A 21,580-nucleotide genomic window follows, 5' to 3' on the forward strand; every position below is an offset into this window, starting at 1 on the left:
TTAGAGTGACTATGCATAAATAATTAACAGAGTAGCAGCATCGTAAAAAGATGGGGTGTGGGGTGGGGGGGGCAGTGCAAATAGTCCGGGTAGCCATGATTAGCTGTTCAAGGAGGCATGAGGACTGCAGATGTGGCCAGGGCAATAAATTGCCGTACTGTGAGACGCCTAAGACAGCACTACAGGGAGACATGTCGGACAGCTGATCGTCCTCGCAGTGGCAGACCACGTGTAACAACACCTGCACAGGATCGGTACATCCGAACATCACACCTGCGAGACAGGTACAGGATGGCAACAAACAACTGCCCAAGTTACACCAGGAAAGCACAATCCCTCCATCAGTGCTCAGACTGTCCGCAATAGGCTGAGAGAGGCTGGACTGAGGGCTTGTAGGCCTGTTGTAAGGCAGGACCTCACCAGACATCACCGGCAACAACGTTGCCTATGGGCACAAACCCACCGTTGCAAAAAGTGCTCTTCACTGACGAGTCACGGTTTTGTCTCACCAGGGGTGATGGTCGGATTCGCGTTTATCGTCGAAGTAATGAGCATTACACCGAGGCCTGTACTCTGGAGCGGGATCGATTTGGAGGTGGAGGGTCCGTCATGGTCTGGGGCGGTGTGTCACAGCATCATCGGACTGAGCTTGTTGTCATTGCAGGCAATCTCAACGCTGTGCGTTACAGGGAAGACATCCTCCTCCCTCATGTGGTACCCTTCCTGCAAGCTCATCCTGACATGACCCTCCAGCAAGACAAAGCCACCAGCCATACTGCTCGTTCTGTGCGTGATTTCCTGCAAGACAGGAATGTCAGGGTTCTGCCATGGCCAGCGAAGAGCCCGGATCTCAATCCCATTGAGCACGTCTGGGACCTGATGGATCGGAAGGTGAGGGCTAGGGCTATTCCCCCCAGAAATGTCTGGGAACTTGCAGGTGCCTTGGTGGAAGAGTGGGGTAACATCTCACAGCAAGAACTGGCAAATCTGGTGCAGTCCATGAGGAGGAGATGCACTGCAGTACTTAATGCAGTTGGTGGCCACACCAGATACTGACTGTTACTTTTTCACCCTCCCTTTGTTCAGCGACACATTATTCCATTTCTGTTAGTCACATGACTGTGGAACTTGTTCAGCTTATGTCTCAGTTGTTGAATCTTGTTATGTTCATACAAATATTTACACGTTAAGTTTGCTGAAAATAAACGCAGTTGACAGTGAGAGGACGTTTCTTTTTGTGCTGAGTTTATATATTTTTTTAAGAATAGTCCCTGATTACACTAAAGAGGGTTTTTATTCTCTCTTACTACAGAGAACCCTTGGTTTGGTCTTTAACATAATTTTCTGTTGAGTTGAATTTCAAAAGCCGGATAACAACTAGCTCAAGTTTACTTAAATGGTGCAGATCTCGGTTTCTTATAGCTTATGTTCACTGCTCCTATGTTTTTGACTCATCCTACAGTTAATAGTTTTATAGTATGTTTGTTGTTTTGTCTTTGTCTATAGTTTCTCTTAATGCTAGGGGGTTAGGAAACAATGTGAAGTTGCACTCAATTTCTGCTGATGCCAACTTCTGGAAGTCACAGTGGGGCAACGATATTTGGCTTTCCCATGGCTCTGAACGCTCCGCTGTGGTCATTACAATGAAAAATACCTTTGGTAACTTTATTTGTCTTGTGATCAGTTACAATAACATTACGCTCATTACTGTAAACTTCTACGGGTACAACACAAAACATGAGAATGATGAGTTGCTTGAATCTGTAGAGAAACGCATACTTCATTGGTTATCTAAATTTCCCAATTAATTGTTATTGATAGGAGGGGACTTTAACATTACTATAGATAATTCATCTGATAGATGGCCCCCAGGTAGGCCAACCAATCAGAGTTTGAGTTTAATACTTTTTATGGAAAAGTTTGATCTTACTGATATATGGAGAGAGGTTTCCGGCCGACAGATCATTCACTTGGAGTAACAAAACAGGTTCCAGACAGTCCAGAATAGATTTTTGGCTTATATCGAAATGTATTGATAGTGAGTGTGTTACTACACATATTTGTACTACTCCCCTCACAGACCATAGGGCCATTTACATTGATGTCAAAATATTTACCCCTGATACTAACCTTGGTGGCATCCTACTGGAAGCTAAATAGCTCCTTATTAAATCATGATATAGTTAAGTTTGAGGTTAAAGGTCTGCTCTCACTTTTTGGAAAGGGCTTGTGAAGAAAAATCTTATTGCAAGAATTCTGAGCTCTTTAAAAATTTGAGGTGGCCAAATACCTTAGAAAATATGGTAGTAATCTTGTTACAGTTTTTGTCGATTGCTAAGACACATTTCTTGAAAGCTGCTCTCATTTTCTCTTAACTGTGAACACAAAACCCAATTTTCAAGCTACATTCACAAAACCTCAGACTCTTCTTGCAAAACCAAACTTTCACCTCAAAACAGTTCAATCTGTGCTCAAAACTGAACTATGTTGTCAAATCGTGCCCCGAGTCAATCAAAATAAAAAACACTACTGAACAGTCACTAAACACTACGTAGAAAAATAGAAAACACAATGCTCAGGACATGAAGCTGGAGAAATAAATGTTTATTGTTCACTGTAGGCTAAATGCATGTTGCAAAACAAACAAAACCTGTGCATTTAGCACTTGTACAAAAAGACAAAACAGAAATCTTGTGCATTTACATGTAGTACTTGTAAAAACAAACAGAAATCTTATGCGTTTGCCACTTGTGTACAGTAAGCCCATGTAAAAATAAAGTACAAAAATATACAAATAAGTGCATTACTCAGCCACAGCATCATGTCTCCGTACTGGGTCAGGCCACAGGACTTCATCCACATCACAGGCCACATTTTGTCTGGCCAGGCAACGGGGGAAAAAAACCCTGGCATGCCGTATCCAGGCTTGGCATGCCTCCACACCTATGTCACCACAGGCAAGTCCCATGGCTTGCAGGAGATTTACCCTGGTGTAAGGTTGGCGTTCATATACCTTCCACCGCCATGAGGAGAAGAATTCCTCAATGGGGTTTAGGAAAGGGGAGTACGGTGGAAGGCAAAGATTGATAAAACCTTGGTTCATATTGTACCACTCTCTAACCTGGAGGGCTCTGTGAAAACTCACATTGTCCCAAACAACAACATAGATGGGGATGCTCATCCTGCTGCCCTAACAAAGCATCTCGCATGTGATTGAGGAAAATGAGGAGCTGGTGAGTGTTGTAGGGCCCCAGGTTGGCATGATGGTGGACAACCCCATGATTGCTGATGGCAGTACATAATGTGACATTGCCACCACGCTGCCCAGGAACACCAACAATGGCCCGATGGCCAATCACATTACGGCCTCTCCTTCTCCTTTTGGTGAGATTAAACCCAGCTTCATCCATGTAGATGTATTGATGGGGTCTTTCCATTGCATCCAGTTGAAAAACCCTCTGTAGAAATATATATAGTTTTGTAAGTGATACGGAAAAAGTGATTTAGGCCACTACAGTAAATCACTACTTAGAGTAATCAACATTGAATGTGTCTGGATATACGCCAACCTGTACATACTGGAATCTTTGCTCTTTGACTCTGTCTGAGTTGCGATCAAAGGGCACTCTGTATAGCTGTTTCATGCGCAGTCTGTTGCGCTTGAGGACACGATCAACAGTAGATAGGCTGACACTGTTGATACCCTCAAAATGTAAATGGTCCTCAATGATCTTCTGCTGAATTTTGCTCAGTTTAATGGCATTGTTCTCACGGACCATATCAACAATTAGGGTCTCTTGGTGTGGGGAGAACATACCTGTCCTCCCACCCCCATGTGGCAGTCTTTCAATTCTACAAAAAGAGAACATGGAGTTACAAAAAATATACATGGAATACTAGGCCTACAAACAGTTAGACCAACCCTCCATTACAATACTACAGTACATTGGTACAGTGATGTACTGAAACATATATTTACTTACAGTATACTGTGGTACAGTATATAGTATGTCATACAGTAATTGCTGTCAACATTTACATACTGTACTATAATGTCAAAAAAAGGTAATTACCTGTTCTCTTCTCTAAATCTTCGGATTATGGTGGACACAGTGAATCTACTGATGTTTGGTTGTACCCTTTGTCCAGCCTCCCTCATGCTCATACCATGGACAAGAACAAGGTCAATCACAGTAGCTCTGATTTCATCAGATATTACTGTTCTTTGTCTTCGCTGACCACCTCGACCACCTCGACCTCCTCTCACACGAACTCTTCCTCTCAGTGCTCTCTGAACTGGCTTACTGTATATGTTCCCTCACATCATTAGCCACAAGTGTGATCAATTTTGAGTTGTTGTGTTCAAGTGGTGACACCTGTGCTCTAATTGTGTTTGACTTTTGTCACCTGTGCTCACCATTATGCAGCACGGGTGCATCACAATGAAAATGTGTTGGCAAGTTATGTCTAAACAGGTGAAAAGTGCTTATGGTTTTGCCAAAAGAGTGATTGATTCAATCAGTGGGTTCAGGCAACTGAGCATTTGGTTCAGACAATAGGGTTTAGTGTTTTAGCAATTGAGAAAAACTGTAAGACCAGTAGAGCTGTGGAGGAAAAGGTGATAATTAAGATAACTTCCTTTTCTCAGATGTCCCCAGCCAGCCTCTCGGGGGAAGAGAAGATGGAACTGATTGAGTTACAAAATAAACTGGATAATATATATATAGATTAAAAGCAGAAGAAGCCTTTATTAGATCTGTAAAAAAAAAATGGCTTGAGGAGGGAGAACAGAATTCATCCTATTTCTGTTATGTGGGCAGCTTGTCTCTCCCTTTTCTGTTTCCCTTCCTCCTTGTTTTGTCCCCTCTTTGTCTGTTGTTTCTGTCTGTGTGTTTGTCCCCATTATGTGGGTGTGTCTGGAGTGGATCGGGGGGCGTGCTCAGGATCTGCCTCTCCTGTGCAGCTGCGGGTTGTTTCCAGTGATTCCTGCCTACGCAGCTGCATCCTATTCTCTCATCAACCTGCACTACTAATTCCTGGGCATGGCTCTCCACCGGCGCCAGATCGTTGTTCTTACTAGAGCGTTCAGACGTACCTCCCAACCTGCCTGCCTGCCTGCCTGCCTGCCTGCCTGCCTGCCTGCCTGCCTGCCTGCCTGCCTGCCTGCCTGCCTGCCTGCCTCAGCCTCTCCTTCCTCCGGAGCCGACTAGCCCACTCTGTTCCTTTTCTTCAGTTGTTTTTTGGACTAAGACAAATTGAACTTTTATTAAAATATTTTTGTTTCCTCCACTCCCTTAGTCGTGTTTTGTTTCTCTGAGTGCTGGGTTAACCATAGCGTAACAGAACGATCTGGCCATGGACCCAACAGAGAAACAGCACGGGGCAAACGAAGACAGCTTCCAACAAGCTATCCAGGCTCAAGGAACGTTGCTAGGACAGCATGACCAATTGATTCGGACTCTTTTGGAAGATAATCATCAACTGCTGAACCAGGTGACTCTAAATTGTCTGTTATCAGTTCTCCATCTCTCTCTGACCCCCAGTTTGATGCACCCCAAGTTGTTTCCTCTGACATTATGCAGGCTTCGTTCCATCGGGAACCCCCTGTCACGTCGCCTGAACCGTTCAATGGAGAATTGGACAAGTGCCGGGGATTTTTGCTTCAGTGTGACTTGATTTTTTGGCAGAGACCACTGTCGTTTTCTACTGATTCCTCTAAGGTACATTATGTTCTGGGGCTGTTAAGAGGGAGAGCTCTGGTTTGGGCTGAGGCTGTATGCTCAAATCAAACTTTGACTGGATTGACTTTTACTGATTTTTCTGCTAAATTGAAGACTGTTTTTGACCATCCTGACCATGTGGGTAATTCCTCCAAGATACTTTTTAATTTGAGGCAGGGTTCTAACAGTGTGGCTGAGTACTCTATTGAGTTCTGGACGTTGGCAGCGGACTCCAAGTGGAACAATGTGGCACTTCAAGGAGCATTTCTAAACGGTTTGAATGACGCCATTAAGGATGAACTGGCTGCTCGTGATGAGCCACATGATTTACATTCTCTCATTTCCCTGTCCATTAAGCTAGACAACCGGTTGCGGGAGAGGCGTCGGGAGAGAGGCGGTCGGCCACATCTAGGAGGACGAGTTCCCCAGCCTTCAACCACTCGAGTCTCGCCTCCCCGGAGCCGGCAGCTTCTTGTTCCTGATCCCATCCCGAGCACAGAGGAGGAACCTATGCAAGTGGGTCGAGCTCGACTACCTCCAGCAGAGCGGCAACGGCGCCTCCAGGCGGGTGAGTGCCTGTACTGTGGAGACGCCACACACATTCTGACTACATGCCCTAAGCGACCAAAAGACAAGGCTCGCTCGTAACGGTGGGTCTACTTGCGAGCCCAGAGTTAGATCCTGAACCCATCATTCCCCGATTACAAGTACCTGTAACCTTACGTTTCCAGAGTCATTCCCTGCCACTCTCAGCTCTCATAGTCTCAGGTGCAGAAGACAACTTTATTAGCCACCAGTTCGTTACACAAGCTCGTATCCCCATGGAGCCACTACCTACCCCCATTCGGGTCACAGCCCTTGATGGGCGCCTCCTCGCGGAGATAACTCATCAAACCACCCCCGTTTCCCTAGTGATTTCTGGCAATCATTGTGAAAGCATTCAGTTAAGAGTTATGTCTGGCTCAGCTACCTCCCTAATCCTTGGCTTCCCCTGGTTGGCTCTTCACAACCCACAAATTGATTGGACACGTCACACCATTCTCAGTTGGAGCACTAACTGCCATTCAGAGTGCCTTAGGTCAGCGGTTCCCCCCACTAAGTGTAACCCAACTCATCCCTCAGCTCCTCTCGATCTGTCATCTGTCCCCAAAGAATACCATGACTTAGCGGAGGTTTTCAGTAAGGACAAGGCTCTGTCTCTACCACCACATAGGCCTTATGATTGCCCTATTGAACTGCTTCCTGGTGCCCCCTTGCCCTCTAGTCGCTTATACAATCTGTCCCGACCGGAAAGAGAGGCAATGGAGCAGTATATTGGTGATTCTCTGGCCTCGGGCATAATCCGTCCCTCGTCGTCTCCTTTGGGTGCAGGTTTCTTTTTCGTGGAAAAGAAAGACAAGTCGTTACGCCCCTGTATCGATTTCAGGGGTTTAAACAACATAACTGTTAAAAACAAGTATCCCCTTCCACTCATCAACTCAGCTTTTGAACCTCTGCATGGCGCCACAGTTTTCTCCAAGCTCGACCTCAGGAACGCTTATCACCTTGTCCGAATCCGAAACGGAGATGAGTGGAAAACCGCTTTCAACACTCCACTGGGACATTTTGAGTATTTGGTCATGCCCTTTGGGCTCTCAAACGCCCCTGCTGTTTTCCAAGCCATGGTGAACGATGTTCTTAGGGATTTTTTGAACCGTTTTGTCTTTGTATACCTGGATGATATTCTTGTTTTTTCCAAGTCACCCGAGGAGCATGAGTCACACGTCCGTCAAGTCCTTCAACGGCTCTTGGAGAACAAGCTGTACGTCAAAGCAGAAAAGTGTGAGTTCCACAAACAGTCTACATCGTTCCTTGGTTTCATCATTGAGAGCGGGCAGGTGAAGGCGGACCCCGAGAAGATCCGGGCAGTGACGGAATGGCCCACACCCACCACCCGTAAGCAACTTCAACGATTTTTGGGCTTTGCTAACTTCTACCGTAGATTCATTAAGGGTTTTAGTAAAGTGGTGTGGTGGCACCCCTTACTAGACTCACATCCCCAAAAGTCCCTTTTCTGTGGTCCCCTGAGGCGGAGCAGGCGGTAGGGGTTTTGAAGGAACTGTTTTCCACCTCCCCCGTGTTGATACACCCCAATACCTCTCTGCAGTTTGTTGTGGAGGTGGACGCGTCGGACTCAGGTGTGGGAGCAGTCCTCTCCCAGCGCTCCCCCAATGACCAAAAGCTTCACCCCTGTGCTTTTTTCTCCAAGAAATTGTCACCCACAGAACGGAATTACGACGTTGGAAACCGGGAACTGCTGGCGGTCAAGCTAGCACTGGAAGAATGGCGGCACTGGCTGGATGGAGCTGAACTGCCGTTTGTGGTCTGGACAGACCACAAAAACTTGGCTTACATCCAAGCCACTAAGAGACTCAACTCACGCCAAGCCAGATGGGCCCTGTTTTTTAGTAGGTTTAACTTTATTCTTACATACAGACCGGGGTCAAGAAATGTTCAACCAGATGCTTTGTCCCGCCAGTTTGCTGACCCTTCGGGGACCAGCGAGCCTGAGGCAGTCCTGCCTTCCTCATGCGTCGTGGCGGCAGTTCAGTGGGAGATCGAGACTCTTGTGAAGACTGCACTTGCCACGGACCCGGGACCGGGTGATGGACCTCCCAACCTACTCTTTGTTCCCGAGACGGTCCGGTCTCAGGTGTTGCAGTGGATTCACACCTCCCGTTTTGCTGGTCACCCTGGGATGAGACGCACGTTGACGCTGCTTAGGAGACATTTTTGGTGGCCTTCAATGGAAACTGACGTTCGGGCTTTTGTGGCAGCCTGTTCAACCTGTGCTCGGGGCAAAGCCTCCCATCAGTCCCCTTCGGGGCTGCTGCTACCCCTCCCAGTTCCCAGCCGTCCCTGGTCCCTGGTTCTCTACTTTTGGTGGCCTTAACTTCATGTTGGTTTGCAATTATAATATTGACAAAGTTCCAGTGAAACTCTGCTTTTCATCGGCAGGTTTTCTTGTCATGGTCCTTCATTTAGAAGCATCGTTTTTCTCCACACAGATATTATATATGGAATAATTGGGACATATTGTATAAAAATACTTATTTGTTTTTAGAATATTGGTTCCGAAATAATATCCTATTGGTGAGCCAACTTGTAAATCCAGAGGGTCTTTTACTTAATTATAAGGAATTCTTATCACTTTACACGATCCGTGTAACACCTAAAGATTTCGCTATTGTTTTAGATGCCATTCCCTCAGGTGTTGCTTTATTATTCAGGAACGTGTCAAGACCTGACCCTCAGAACATACCTACGATTAACTCTGTTGACTCATCAGTAGGAAAGATTTGTTTTTCTTTTGGTCCATTCAACAACAATAGAGCTATACGAGCCTTGTTTCAGCAGGATGTTCTATATCTATACCTTATGTCATGGCTTATTGGAATGGTTTTATTGATAATATCTGTTGGAAAAAGGTTCGGATGTTGCCACACACATACCTACTTATTAACAAATTTAAGGAAGTTTCTTTTAAAATGATTCATAAATATTATCCTGCCAACCACTGTATGAAGAAGTTTAAGAAAAACATCAATTTAAATTGTACCTTTTGTAATGACCACCCAGAAACGGTGTTGCATCGTTTTTGGCATTGTATTCATGTAAGGAGTATGTGGCAAGATATCAGTAGATATATAATTGAACACATTTACGAAGAATTTACACTATTATGGAGATGTACTGCTTGGATTCTTTACCTACGAAATAAATAAGTTGACACAATTTAATGCAATTAATTAAATTATTTTTTGGGCAAAATGTCATATTCACAAATGTACATTTACAAACAAAACACCACATTTTCTTACCTTACAACCTTACAAAAATAAATTGAACTATATTTTAAGACAATTAAATATTCTACCAATATAAAAGCTGTTAGAATTATAAGTGTGTGTATGCCCCTTAAGGTCCTTGTGTAATGTGATATTGTACCCCCTAGCCCAATTGTCCTTTGTATATTATTTATAATTTATATACTTGTGTTCCCCCATGTACTATAAAAATTGTACGTGACAGTTTGTTAGTTGGAGGGATTTTGAAGCGAAGTAGTCGGTGACGAGAAGGATTTTATTTCGACTGCCTCAGTCTTTGCACAAAATAGCCAGTTTGTCAACTAGTTAGACCTAGCGCGAGAGAGCGTTAGCTGTAGTAATACTGGCTTCAAACTAGTGATGGGAAACCGGAAGTAGGAAACTGACATTTCTGACTTGCTAATTGGATGAACGCGGCACGTGTATAAGTACAACCAATTAGCAAGTTGGACATTTCAGAGTTTCCTATTTCCGACTAGCACGTGAATGCCTCGTTCCGACTAGCACGTGAATGCCTCGTTCCGACTAGCATGTCAACGCAGCATTTCACCAAATTGTCCAGAAAAACGGTTAATTACTCAGAGCTTTTAACACAATGCACATTAGTGACATCTCCTGGTCAGCAATGAAAAGCTGCGTTTGATGTTGAGATGCACTACATGACCAAAAGCATGTGTCACCTGCTCGTCGAACATGTCATTCCGAAATCATGGGTATTAATATGGAGTTGGTCCCTCCTTTGCTGCTATAACAGCCTCCACTCTTCTGGGAAGGCTTTCCACTAGATGTTGGAACATTGCTGTGGGGACTTGCTTCCATTCAGCCACAAGAGCATTAGTAAGGTCGGGCACTGATGTTGGGCGATTAGGCCTAGGTCGCAGTCGGCGTTCCAAATCATCCCAAAGGTGTTCGATGGAGTTGAGGTCAGGGCTCTGTGCAGGCCAGACAAGTTCTTCCACACCGATCTTGACGAACCATTTCTGTATGGACCTCTCTTTGTGCACGGGGGCATTGTCATGCTGAAACAAGAAAGGACCTTCCCCAAACTGTTGCCACAAAGTTGGAACACACAGAATCGTCTAGAATGTAATTGTATGCTGTAGCATTAAGATTTCCCTTCACTGGAATTAAGGGGCCTAGCTCCTCCACCAAACTTTACAGTTGGTACTATGCATTGGGGCAGGTAGCGTTCTCCTGGCATCCGCCAAACCGTGATTCATCACTCCAGAGAATGCGTTTCCAATGTCCAATGGCGGCGAGCTTTACACCACTCCAGCCGACGCTTGGCATTGCGCATCGTGATCTTACGCTTGTGTGCCGCTGCTCGGCCATGGAAACCCCTTTCATTAAGTTCCCGATGAACAGTTATTGTGCTAATGTTGCTTCCAGAGGCAGTTTGGAACTCAGTAGTGAGTGTTGCAACCGAGGACAGATGATTTTAACGCGCTACGTGCCTCAGCACTCGGCGGTCCAGCTCTGTGAGCTTGTGTGGCCTACCACTTCCTACCAGTGGAAATGGCTGCTCCTAGACGTTTCCACGTCACAATAACAGCACTTACAGTTGACCAGGGCAGACATTTGACGAACTGACTTGTTGGCAAGGTGGCATCCTATGACAGTGCCACGTTGAAAGTCACTGAGCTCTTCAGTAAGGTCATTCTACTGCCAATGTTTGTCTATGGCGATTGCATGGCTGTGTGCTCGATTTTATATACCTGTCAGCAACGGGTGTGGCTGAAATAGCCAAATCCACTAATTTGAAGAGGTGCCTTTTGTATATATAGTTTATATATATATATATTTTCCACAATATTTAGTAAATCTCCCATGGCCCAGCGGTTACTTGCTAGTTAGCCTACAATCAATTGCCATTGAAGGTTCACAGCTTCCCTCTTTTGCTGTGAATGCCTTTTTTTTTGCTGTCAAAAACGTAATATATTCCATTATTTAGGACGCTTAAGACAGAAGCTTATACTTTACTCAAAACGAATTGTTTAAACAACAATGTGCAGAAAGTGTGGTGTCACAAAACGATTCTCAAAATATGCCTTCGAAGAGATTCGACCCCATTCCCTGTCATCTGAATAGTATGCCCCCAACACCCCAACTCTACCTGCTGAGCTACTGTTGAGGTAACAAACCCTTAATGAAAAAATACTGTATTTATAGTCAAGAGACACCAGACGGACCCACTTTCGATGGAAGTTTGCCTGTTTTGGAGGCGAGGACCTCCTATGTGTGCACACGCTTTTTTTATGGGCCTAATCGTAGAAACCATATAGAATGCGTATTAATTTAATAGGATCTCTATGGGCCTAATAGTAATGATTTGTCCTTTAACTTTTAAAATGTATTAACCTGTCTTTCAATGTGGCATAAACACAACCAGTCATGGTGTTTTCATCGGATTGTCAAACATTTACTTCAAAAGTCTCACGTAGGCAACCTGCGCACATTACTCAGGGACGGCGGAATGATAGGGGGTGCAGGATTTATTTTAAGCCTCATTTAGTTATTTTTCTACTTATCATTTCCCACATTTTGTAGGCTATTTGTTAGTCAACCTGTTATAATTAGATACATGCAGCTTTTCTTCTGTCATTCCTTAATGCTCGTCTAGAATAGCTACTAAATGTGTAATGTCATAAATCGATAGACTGATCAACTATCTAGTTGACATTCAATCTAGTTTTCTCTTTAATTTCTGCTTCTCTCACGGAGCGAGAACGTTTAGGTACCAGGGAGATTTTAATATGACATCAGTTTGACTGGTTTTAAGGAAATGAAAAGCTGTGAAAACGATATAACATGTTTCTGATAGTATTTCAGTTTGTCTTGGATGCATATTTTATGTGGTTGAAAATGAAATATGTTCAGTTTTTAAGTCGCTGAAAGAAATTGCACGTTTAGGCTACACAACTGTCACGATCGTCGTATACAGAGGAGGACCAAGGCGCAGCGTGGAAGGTGAACATGCTTTTTATTAATGTTACACGAACAAAACAACAAACGATACGTGAAGTCCTATGGTACAGACCCAAACCAAAAGGAACAAGATCCCACACCATACTGTGGGAAACAGGCTGACTAAGTATGGTTCCCAATCAGAGACAACAAGCAACAGCTGATTCACGTTGCCTCTGATTGAGAACCACACTGGCCAACATAGAAACACAATACTAGACTGAACACAAATGAAAACTCACACCCTGGCTCAACATACTAGAGTCCCCAGAGCCAGGGCGTGACAGTACCCTCCCCCAAAGGCGACGACTCCGGCCGCGCCAACCAAACACCACAGGGGAGGGACCGGGTGGGCACTCCGCCTTGGCGGTGGATCCGGCTCCGGGCCTGATTCCCACTCCCTCTCCAACCCCCCAAAGTACCCCTGGTCCGGTCTGACCCTGCTGGCCGGAGCTGGACTGAACACCGGTGGAGCGGATTGCTCTAGCTCCGGCGTGAAGCAGCTGACCGGTGCCGGACCAGGCACCGGTGGAACAGGCACGGGCTGTGCCGGACTGACGACGCACACCACTGGCTTGGTGTGGGGAGCAGGAACAGGCCGAACCGGGCTGACGATGCGCACCATAGGCTTGGTGCGTGGAGCAGGAACAGGCCGGGCCGGGCTGACGATGCGCACCATAGGCTTGGTGCGTGGAGCAGGAACAGGCCGGGCCGGGCTGACGACGCGCACCACAGGCTCGATGCGAGGAACAGGAACAGGCCGGACCGTACTGGGGACACACACCACTGGCCCTACGCAGGGATCAGGAACGGGCCGGACCGGACTGGTAACACACCCCAGTACCTCTCGCCGTGCCTCTACACTTTCCCTCTCCTCTGTGACCAGTGGCCCCCTTAACCTGGCGGCCTCCTCTGCAAACCCGCTGGACCGCTCTATCGCGGCCTCCTGCTGCCCCGTCGTCCACGGCGTGAGCCCCCCCCTAAACATTTTCTGGGGGTCTCTCCTCCCCGTGGGCCAGGCCCAGTCGAGGTTGATGTCCTTTAGCGATACCTCTGGCGCTGGCTCCTGGACACGCTGCTTGGTCCAGTCTTGGTGGGATCTTCTGTCACGATCGTCGTATACAGAGGAGGACCAAGGCGCAGCGTGGAAGGTGAACACCATACTGTGGGAAACAGGCTGACTAAGTATGGTCCCCACAGTATGGTGTGGGATCTTGTTCCTTTTGGTTTGTGTCTGTACCGTAGGACTTCACGTATCGTTTGTTGTTTTGTTCGTGTAACATTAATAAAAAGCATGTTCACCTTCCACGCTGCGCCTTGGTCCTCCTCTGTATACGACGATCGTGACAGAAGATCCCACCAAGACTGGACCAAGCAGCGTGTCCAGGAGCCATCGCCAGGGAGATCTCTAGCGGATCTCCTTCGCCTCCTCGACTGGGTCAAGCCGTGTGAGGAAGAGAGGGGCTTGACTTGGAAGCAGAAGGGCGAAAGGCTGGCGAGAGATATGGAGACCTGGTCCACGGGTAGGAGAGAAGCCCAGACATTTTTTAGGGGGGGGCTCACGCCGTGGACGACGGGGCAGCAGGAGACCGCGATAGAGCGGCCCAGCGGTTTGGCAGAGGAGGCCGCCAGGTTACGGGGGCCACTGGTCAAAAAGGGGAAGGAAGGTGTAGAGGCACGGCGAGAGGTACTGGGGTGTGTTACCAGTCCGGTCCGGCCCGTTCCTGATCCCTGCGTAGGGCCAGTGGTGTGTGTCCCCAGTACGGTCCGGTCTGTTCCTGTCCCTTGCACCGAGCCTGTGGTGCGCGTCGCCAGCCCAGTCCGGTCCATTCCTGCTCTCCGCACCAAGTCAGTGGTGCGCTTCGTCAGCCCGGTCCGGCCCGCTCCTGCTCCCCGCACCAAGCCAATGGTGCGCGTCGCCAGCCCGGCCCGGCCTGTTCCTGCTCCCCGCACCAAGCCAATGGTGCGCGTCGCCAGCCCAGCCCGGCCTGTTCCTGCTCCCCGCACCAAGCCAATGGTGCGCGTCGCCAGCCCGGCCCGGCCTGTTCCTGCTCCCCGCACCAAGCCAATGGTGCGCGTCGCCAGCCCGGCCCGGCCCGTTCCTGCTCCCCGCACCAAGCCTATGGTGCGCGTCGCCAGCCCGGTCCGGCCCGCTCCTGCTCCCCACACCAAGCCAATGGTGCGCGTCGCCAGCCCGGTCCGGTCCGCTCCTGCTCCCCGCACCAAGCCTATGGTGAGCGTCACCAGCCCGGTCCGGCCCGTTCCTGCTCCCCACACCAAGCCAGTGGTGTGCGTCGTCAGTCCGGCACGGCCCGTGCCTGTTCCACCGGTGCCTGGTCCGGCACCGGTCAGCTGCTTCACGCCGGAGCTAGAGCAATCCGCTCCACCAGTGTGCAGTCCAGCTCCGGTCAGCGGGGCCAGACCGGACCAGGGGTACTTTGGGGGGTTGGAGAGGGAGTGGGGATCAGGCCCGGAGCCGGATCCGCCGCCAAGGCGGAGTGCCCACCCGGTCCCTCCCCTGTGGTGTTTGGTTGGCGCGGCCGGAGTCCGCGCCTTTTGGGGGGGGGGGTACTGTCACGCCCTGGCTCTGGGGACTCTAGTATGTTGAGCCAGGGTGTGAGTTTTCATTTGTGTTCGTTCTAGTATTGTGTTTCTATGTTGGCCAGTGTGGTTCTCAATCAGAGGCAACGTGAATCAGCTGTTGCTTGTTGTCTCTGATTGGGAACCATACTTAGTCAGCCTGTTTCCCACAGTATGGTGTGGGATCTTGTTCCGTATGGTTTATATTGTAGCCAAGGACTTCACGTTTCGTTATCGTTTGTTGTTTTGTTCGTGTGATCATAATAATTAAAGGATGTTCACATTCCACGCTGCGCATTAGTCCTCTCTTCCCGACGATCGTGACAACAACAACAGGTCCATACGCTCACATTTGCATTCTCTCAAGATCCTGAAATAAATAAATAATATTTCTCCACTCCTGTTCCCGAGACAAAATTAGCATTTGGTCTATAATTTTACTCTGAGGAACACTTAATTCTGCAGGAGTTAATATTATAATAGGCTACAGGTGAGGTCTACAGTCTGTGCAGACTTCAGTTACTATTCCAACTATTAGCAACTCTAAAATAATTCCGACATTCATACAGTGCCATTTGATAAGTGCAAAGAGACATCACTTACAAAACACCCAAAAGTGTTATGAATGACATTCGGTGATTGTCATTCATTAGGCCTACTAGTCTTGTAACATGAATTGATGCATCGGCTACACTGCTGTCCATGCTTGTTTCGGCTTGGAGCGTATTCCACAAGTTTTCAAGTCTATTCGCTCATTTTTCATGCTACTTACATGTGGTAATGATAAATAGTGTAATAGCCTACAGTTTTCTTGGAATCTATTTTTTTATGATTGTGATAGGCTCACGCTTTACCGGTATGTTTCCTGTTTCAACACGACAATGCCCCTGTGTACAAAGCGAGGTCCATACGGAAATGGTTTGTCGAGATCGGTGTGGAAGAACTTGACTGGCCTGCACAGCGCCCTGACCTCAGCCCTGACCTCAACCCCATCGAACACCTTTGGGATGAATTGGAACACCGACTGCGAGCCAGGCCTAATCGCCAAACATCAGTGCCCGACCTCACTAATGCTGTTGTGGCTGAATCAAAGCAAGTCCCTGCAGCAATGTTTCAACATCTAGTGGAAAGCCTTCCCAGAAGAGTGGAGGCTGTTATAGCAGCAAAGGGGGACCAACTCCATATTAGTACCCATGATTTTGGAATGAGATGTTCGACGAGCAGGTGTCCACATACTTTTGGTCATGTAGTGTAACTTCGACTGTTAACTACATCGTGCATGCCTGTTCGCAAAACATAATGTTCTATTTCACACCGAGGCTTGGGTGATGAAGGCCATACAGCCGAAACGCGTCGGAGTTTTTAATCTTTGTTTCCATTGAACATGCCATACAAATAAAGGCATTTTAATTAATTATATGAAGAGTGCCTTGGTCCTCCTTTCTTTTTGATATCCAGGGGGAGTGTTGGAAAGATTTTTCGAATTGAGAGAGGAACTTTTGTCATTTGCAATGGGTGTAAAAATAAAAAAAGACTGTTGACTTTCTGTGTAATGAAAATAAAATGTCTCTCCTTCCCTATGTAACAGACATATTTGGTTTCATACAGATGAGTGACCGAATCAGCGAAATCCGTTTGACCGTGATCCTGGCCCATTTGACATATTTAACAACTGATCGAGCTGTCATGTGACCAAATGCTGCAGACAACTCATTCACCCTTCAGTATGGAGGAGTTTTGCCGACTCCCTCCAAGCATTAAAACTCATAGTCCGCTGATTCAGTGCTCTCATCTACATTCAAAACAAATATCGATTCAGGTTGGATGTGACAGGAGAGATGAGGTGCGCGCTGTCGACCACGCCCCCTGACTTTGAGAAGCTCCGACGCAACATGCATCAAGCACACCCATCTCATTAGTGGTTATGAAATAAGAAAAATTATGTCAGACTAATTTGCAATTGACTGTCAAAGCCCCACATTAAAAGTATATGATGGTGAGTTGAGAATACAATCAGAAATACTGTTAGAATGTTTTGCAATTGACTGCCATAACCCCATTTAAAAACGTAAACACTGGCTGTTAATTAGGCTACATATATATATTTTTTTGCACGGTTGGAGTCGCCAGAGTTTTCAGATATCAAAATGGGGTCACGGGCTAAGAAAGTTTGGGAACACCTGGTTTAGTGGGAGGGGATATAACTCAAGAATGTTGGTATCATCCAAGTAGTAGGCTATTGTGTGTGTGTGTGTGTGTGTGTGTGTGTGTGTGTGTGTGTGTGTGTGTGTGTGTGTGTTTGGACTGCAGATTCACTGCAGCCCTTCCATGCTACAGCAGACCCATGGGAAATATCCACAGACTATATTTCACCTTGCTGCAGCACAGCCATAAAACCCCTGACACTTATGGTTTAAATCAAGACAAGGCATTCTGCTTGTGTATAATTTAAATGCATCCAACTCTGAGTAACTATGTTTCAATCAAGGAGTCCATGTATCAGAAGCCCATTAGATTTATCTGGCTGACATGACTGGATAAATTAACCAGGATAAATGGGCGGCAGGTAGCTTAGTGGTTAAGCGCGTAGTGCCAGTAACCGAAAGGTCGCTGGTTCTAATCCCCGAGCCGACTAGGTGAAACATCTGTCTGTGCCCTTGAGCAAGGCACTTAACCCTAATTGCTCCTGTAAGTCGCTCTGGATAAGAGCGTCTGCTAAATGACTAAAATGTAAATGATCAAACCATGCAGACATGTCTCCTGTCAAGTGATCTGCTTTGTTATTGACATTGTCTGTGAGACCAATTGAACCCTTGATTTACAGTTTTGCTATATTTTATGTCAGCAGTTGTTATGAATCATAATGAATGGCTTTGAAAATATAGGCTAGTGTTATGGAGCTGATTAGATGTAGTGTTGGTGCGAATAACGCCTCTCTTAAACTGTGAAGGAGATCTTAGTCAGTAGCTGTGGTTTAAATTAGACATGACATCTAGCAGTGGGATTGAATTAATGTATGATTGACTCTCTGTCACACACACACCTCCCTTATCCATCATAGGCTGGAATGGGCTGATTCAGTAGGAACGGGCTGCTGAGTGAGTGGGACCTCAGCTTAGACCTCCGCCTCCCTCATCCCTTTTAGATTGTGCACAACAAGTCTGACACGTATTTAGGAGGATAGGTTATAGACCGCTAGGTTGTTTTCTCTTTGAAATACCCATATTTTCTACAATTTTAATGATGTTGGGACTAGGAATGCAGGCCCAGGCTATATTTGATGGTAAGCATTCATAATTATAAATAATTGATCTAGGCTACAGCTCAAACACTGTAAAAACCGAGACATGTATACATGAAGTGAATACCATGGTTGTTTCCACATTCCACCTCCTAACAGCCAGTGTTGTTTATTTCTCCCCAGGTATCGAGAGGCTGTGTTCTAAGAGGGATGAGCTGAACCGTCAGATCCAGCAGGAGGAGGAGGAGAAGGGTCGTCTGCAGCACGACATCTGTGTCCTCACCGAGAAACTAAGCCGCGTCAATGAGAGTCTGGCTCGACGACTCTCCGTCCGCGCTGACTTTGACCGCACCATCTGCGAGACCAAGGGTGCCTATACGAAGGTCAGGACAAGCCAGGGTTTAGGGTTTCTATTTTTCATATTTTTTCTGTGTGTGTGTTTTTCTGTGTTAAAACCATGAAAGCATATTATGTGAGCTTTACAGTACATATCAATTTGACTGCAAAAGGACCTGTAAATGTACTGGGTAAGACAACATTCTCCATGTCTTCTGACTCTCAAAAGAACGCTGGATGGAATTATTTGCTGCAATTCCAGACAGCAAACATCCCACGTGTTATCTTAATATCCAACTCCCTTGGTGTTACTAAGAGCCTAATGGCAGAGCAAACAAACGCCCATAAGTGTTGTTAATTAAAAACAACTGAGTGCTCAGAGCCAGACTCTTCCAATCAAATTGTTGCACAGCAGATTGTCTGATTAAAGTGGTAGTCTAGCTGTATCCGATCCCACTTGACTCAGTCTATGGTATTTCATACAGTAAATGCAATGGGTCTTATGTTGATTCATGTCTTACACTCTCTTAGATTCTGGAGAGCTGTCAAACACTGCTGAGTGTACTAAAGAAGGAAGCAGGAAATCTCGGCAAAGCCACTGAACCCGGAAGGAAAGACCACTGACGTCCAGACTACTGCCCCTAAACCTTACCTCTCACCCAGACACCAACACTTCCCCTCACCCTGGTAACTGTGGAATATAAATGCAACATGCGACAATTTCAAAGATTTTACTGAGTTACAGTTCATAACAGAAAATCGGTCAATTTAAATAAATTCATTAGGCCCTAATCTATGGACTGGGAATAAAGATATGCATCTGTTGGTCACAGATATCTTTTAAAAAAAGGTAGGGGTGTGGTTCAGAAAACCAGTCAGTATCTGCTGTGACCACCATTTGACTCATGCAGCGCAACACATCTCCTTCGCATAGAGTTGATCAGGCTGTTGATTGTGGCCTGTGAAATATTGTCCCACTCCTCTTCAATGGCTGTGCGAAGTTGCTGGATATTGGCGGCAACTGGAACACGCTGTCGTACACGTCAATCCAGAGCATCCCAAACATGCTCAATGGGTGACATGTCTGGTGAGTATGCAGGCCATGGAAGACCTGGGACATTTTCAGCTTCCAGGAATTGTGTACAGATCCGTGCGACATGGGGCCGTGCATCATCATGCTGAAACATGAGGTGATGGCGGCGGATGAATGGCACAACAATGGGCCTCAGGATCTCGTCATGGTTACTCTGAGCATTCAAATTGCCATCGATAAAATGCAATTGTGTTCGTTGTCCGTAGCTTACGCCTGTCCATACCATAACCCCACCGCCACCATGGGGCACTCTGTTCACAATGTTGACATCAGCAAACCGTTCACCCACACAACGCCATACACGCTGTCTGCCATCTGCGCGGTACAGTTGAAACCATCCGTGAAGAGTACACTTCTCCAGCGTGCCAGTAGCCATCGAAGGTGAGCATTTGCCCTCTGAAGTCGGTTACGATGCCGAACTGCAGTCAGGTCAAACCCCTGGTGAGGATGACAAGCACACAGATGAGCTTCCCTGAGCCGGTTTCTGACAGTTTGTGCAGAAATTCTAAGGCAAAAGCTCTGCTGGACATTCCTGCAGTCAGCATGCCAATTGCTCCCTTAAAACTTGAGACATCTGTGGCATTGTGTTGTTTGACAAAACTGCACATTTTAGTGGCCTTTTATTGTCCCCAGCACAAGGTGCACCTGTGATCTTTTATTTCAACTCATGAAACATGGGACCTACACTTTACATGTTGCGTTTATATTTGTGTTCATATTTGAGTTCAGTATAATATACATTGAGTATACAAAACATTAAGAACACCTGCTCTTTTCATGACATAGACTGACCAGGTGAATCCAGGTGAAAGCTATGATCCCTTATTAATGTCACTTGTTAAATCCACTTCAATCGGTGTAGATGAAGGGGAGGAGACAGGTTAAAGAATGATTTTTAAGCCTTGAGACAATTGAGACATGGCTTGTGTGTGTGCCATTCAGAGGGTGAATTTGCAACACGAAAGATTTAAGTGCCTTTGGACGGGATATGGTAGTAGGTGCCAGGCGCACTGGTTTGGTCAAGAACTGCAACGCTGCTGGGTTTTTCACGCTCAACAGTTTCCCGTTTGTATCAAGAATGGTCCACCCCCCAAAGGACATCCAGTCAACATGGGCCAACATCCCTGTGGAATGCTTGACACCTTGTAGAGTCCATGCCCCGTCAAATTGAGGTTGTTCTGAGGGCAAAAGGATGGGGGGGGGGGGGTGCGTGCAACTTAATATTGTGAAGATTCCTTTCTCATTTACCTATTGCAGTGTATGGGACACACTCAAAAGTCATTCCATGGGTTGTGTTTCTTGAGCGCTAGTGTCTTTCAACAGCGGCACGAGACAAACACACACACACAGAGTCCCGGAGAGGTGCTGTCTGACACTTTGATATGTAAATACAGAATAAATATAGCACAATGCAGGTTTAGGTGGAAGCGCGATGCTCTATTCTTTCTACTGGCAAATCTCCTTCACATCAAATAAAAGCTTTTCTCTGAGATTTTTGAAGCTTTTTGTCCGCTTTGTTGATGTTCTGTTTATTAGGTCAGGTTTAACACTGCATTTATGAGTTTTGGCAGGGATGAAGTCATCAGAAACACTATAACATACTATTCACAGTCCTTCAAAGCTTCATCTATTTATTGAGCTTTTATTTGTACAGTTCTGACATCTTTTTTTCCCAAAGCGTTAACAAGTACACATTTTACAGTAAGCACATCTCTTTGATGCTGGAGATTTATAGACAGAGGAAGAGAAAAACAAGATGAGACGGGGCTTCAGTATGACA

General features: G+C 46.4%; 1 protein-coding gene across 1 annotated transcript; it reads left to right on the plus strand.

Moving 5' to 3' along the window:
• Window positions 1–18,499: 18,499 nt before the first annotated feature.
• LOC311099435 (uncharacterized protein) lies at window positions 18,500–19,331 on the plus strand (the record flags this gene model as incomplete). The annotated part of the gene is made up of 2 exons (XM_084140122.1): window positions 18,500–18,754; window positions 19,239–19,331. 2 exons carry the CDS (start codon window positions 18,500–18,502, stop codon window positions 19,329–19,331), a joined length of 348 nt encoding a protein of 115 aa, XP_083996248.1.
• Window positions 19,332–21,580: the final 2,249 nt, after the last annotated feature.

Source organism: Coregonus lavaretus (assembly GCF_964263955.1).
Source record: "Coregonus lavaretus genome assembly, chromosome: 24".
Taxonomy (NCBI): domain Eukaryota; kingdom Metazoa; phylum Chordata; class Actinopteri; order Salmoniformes; family Salmonidae; genus Coregonus; species Coregonus lavaretus.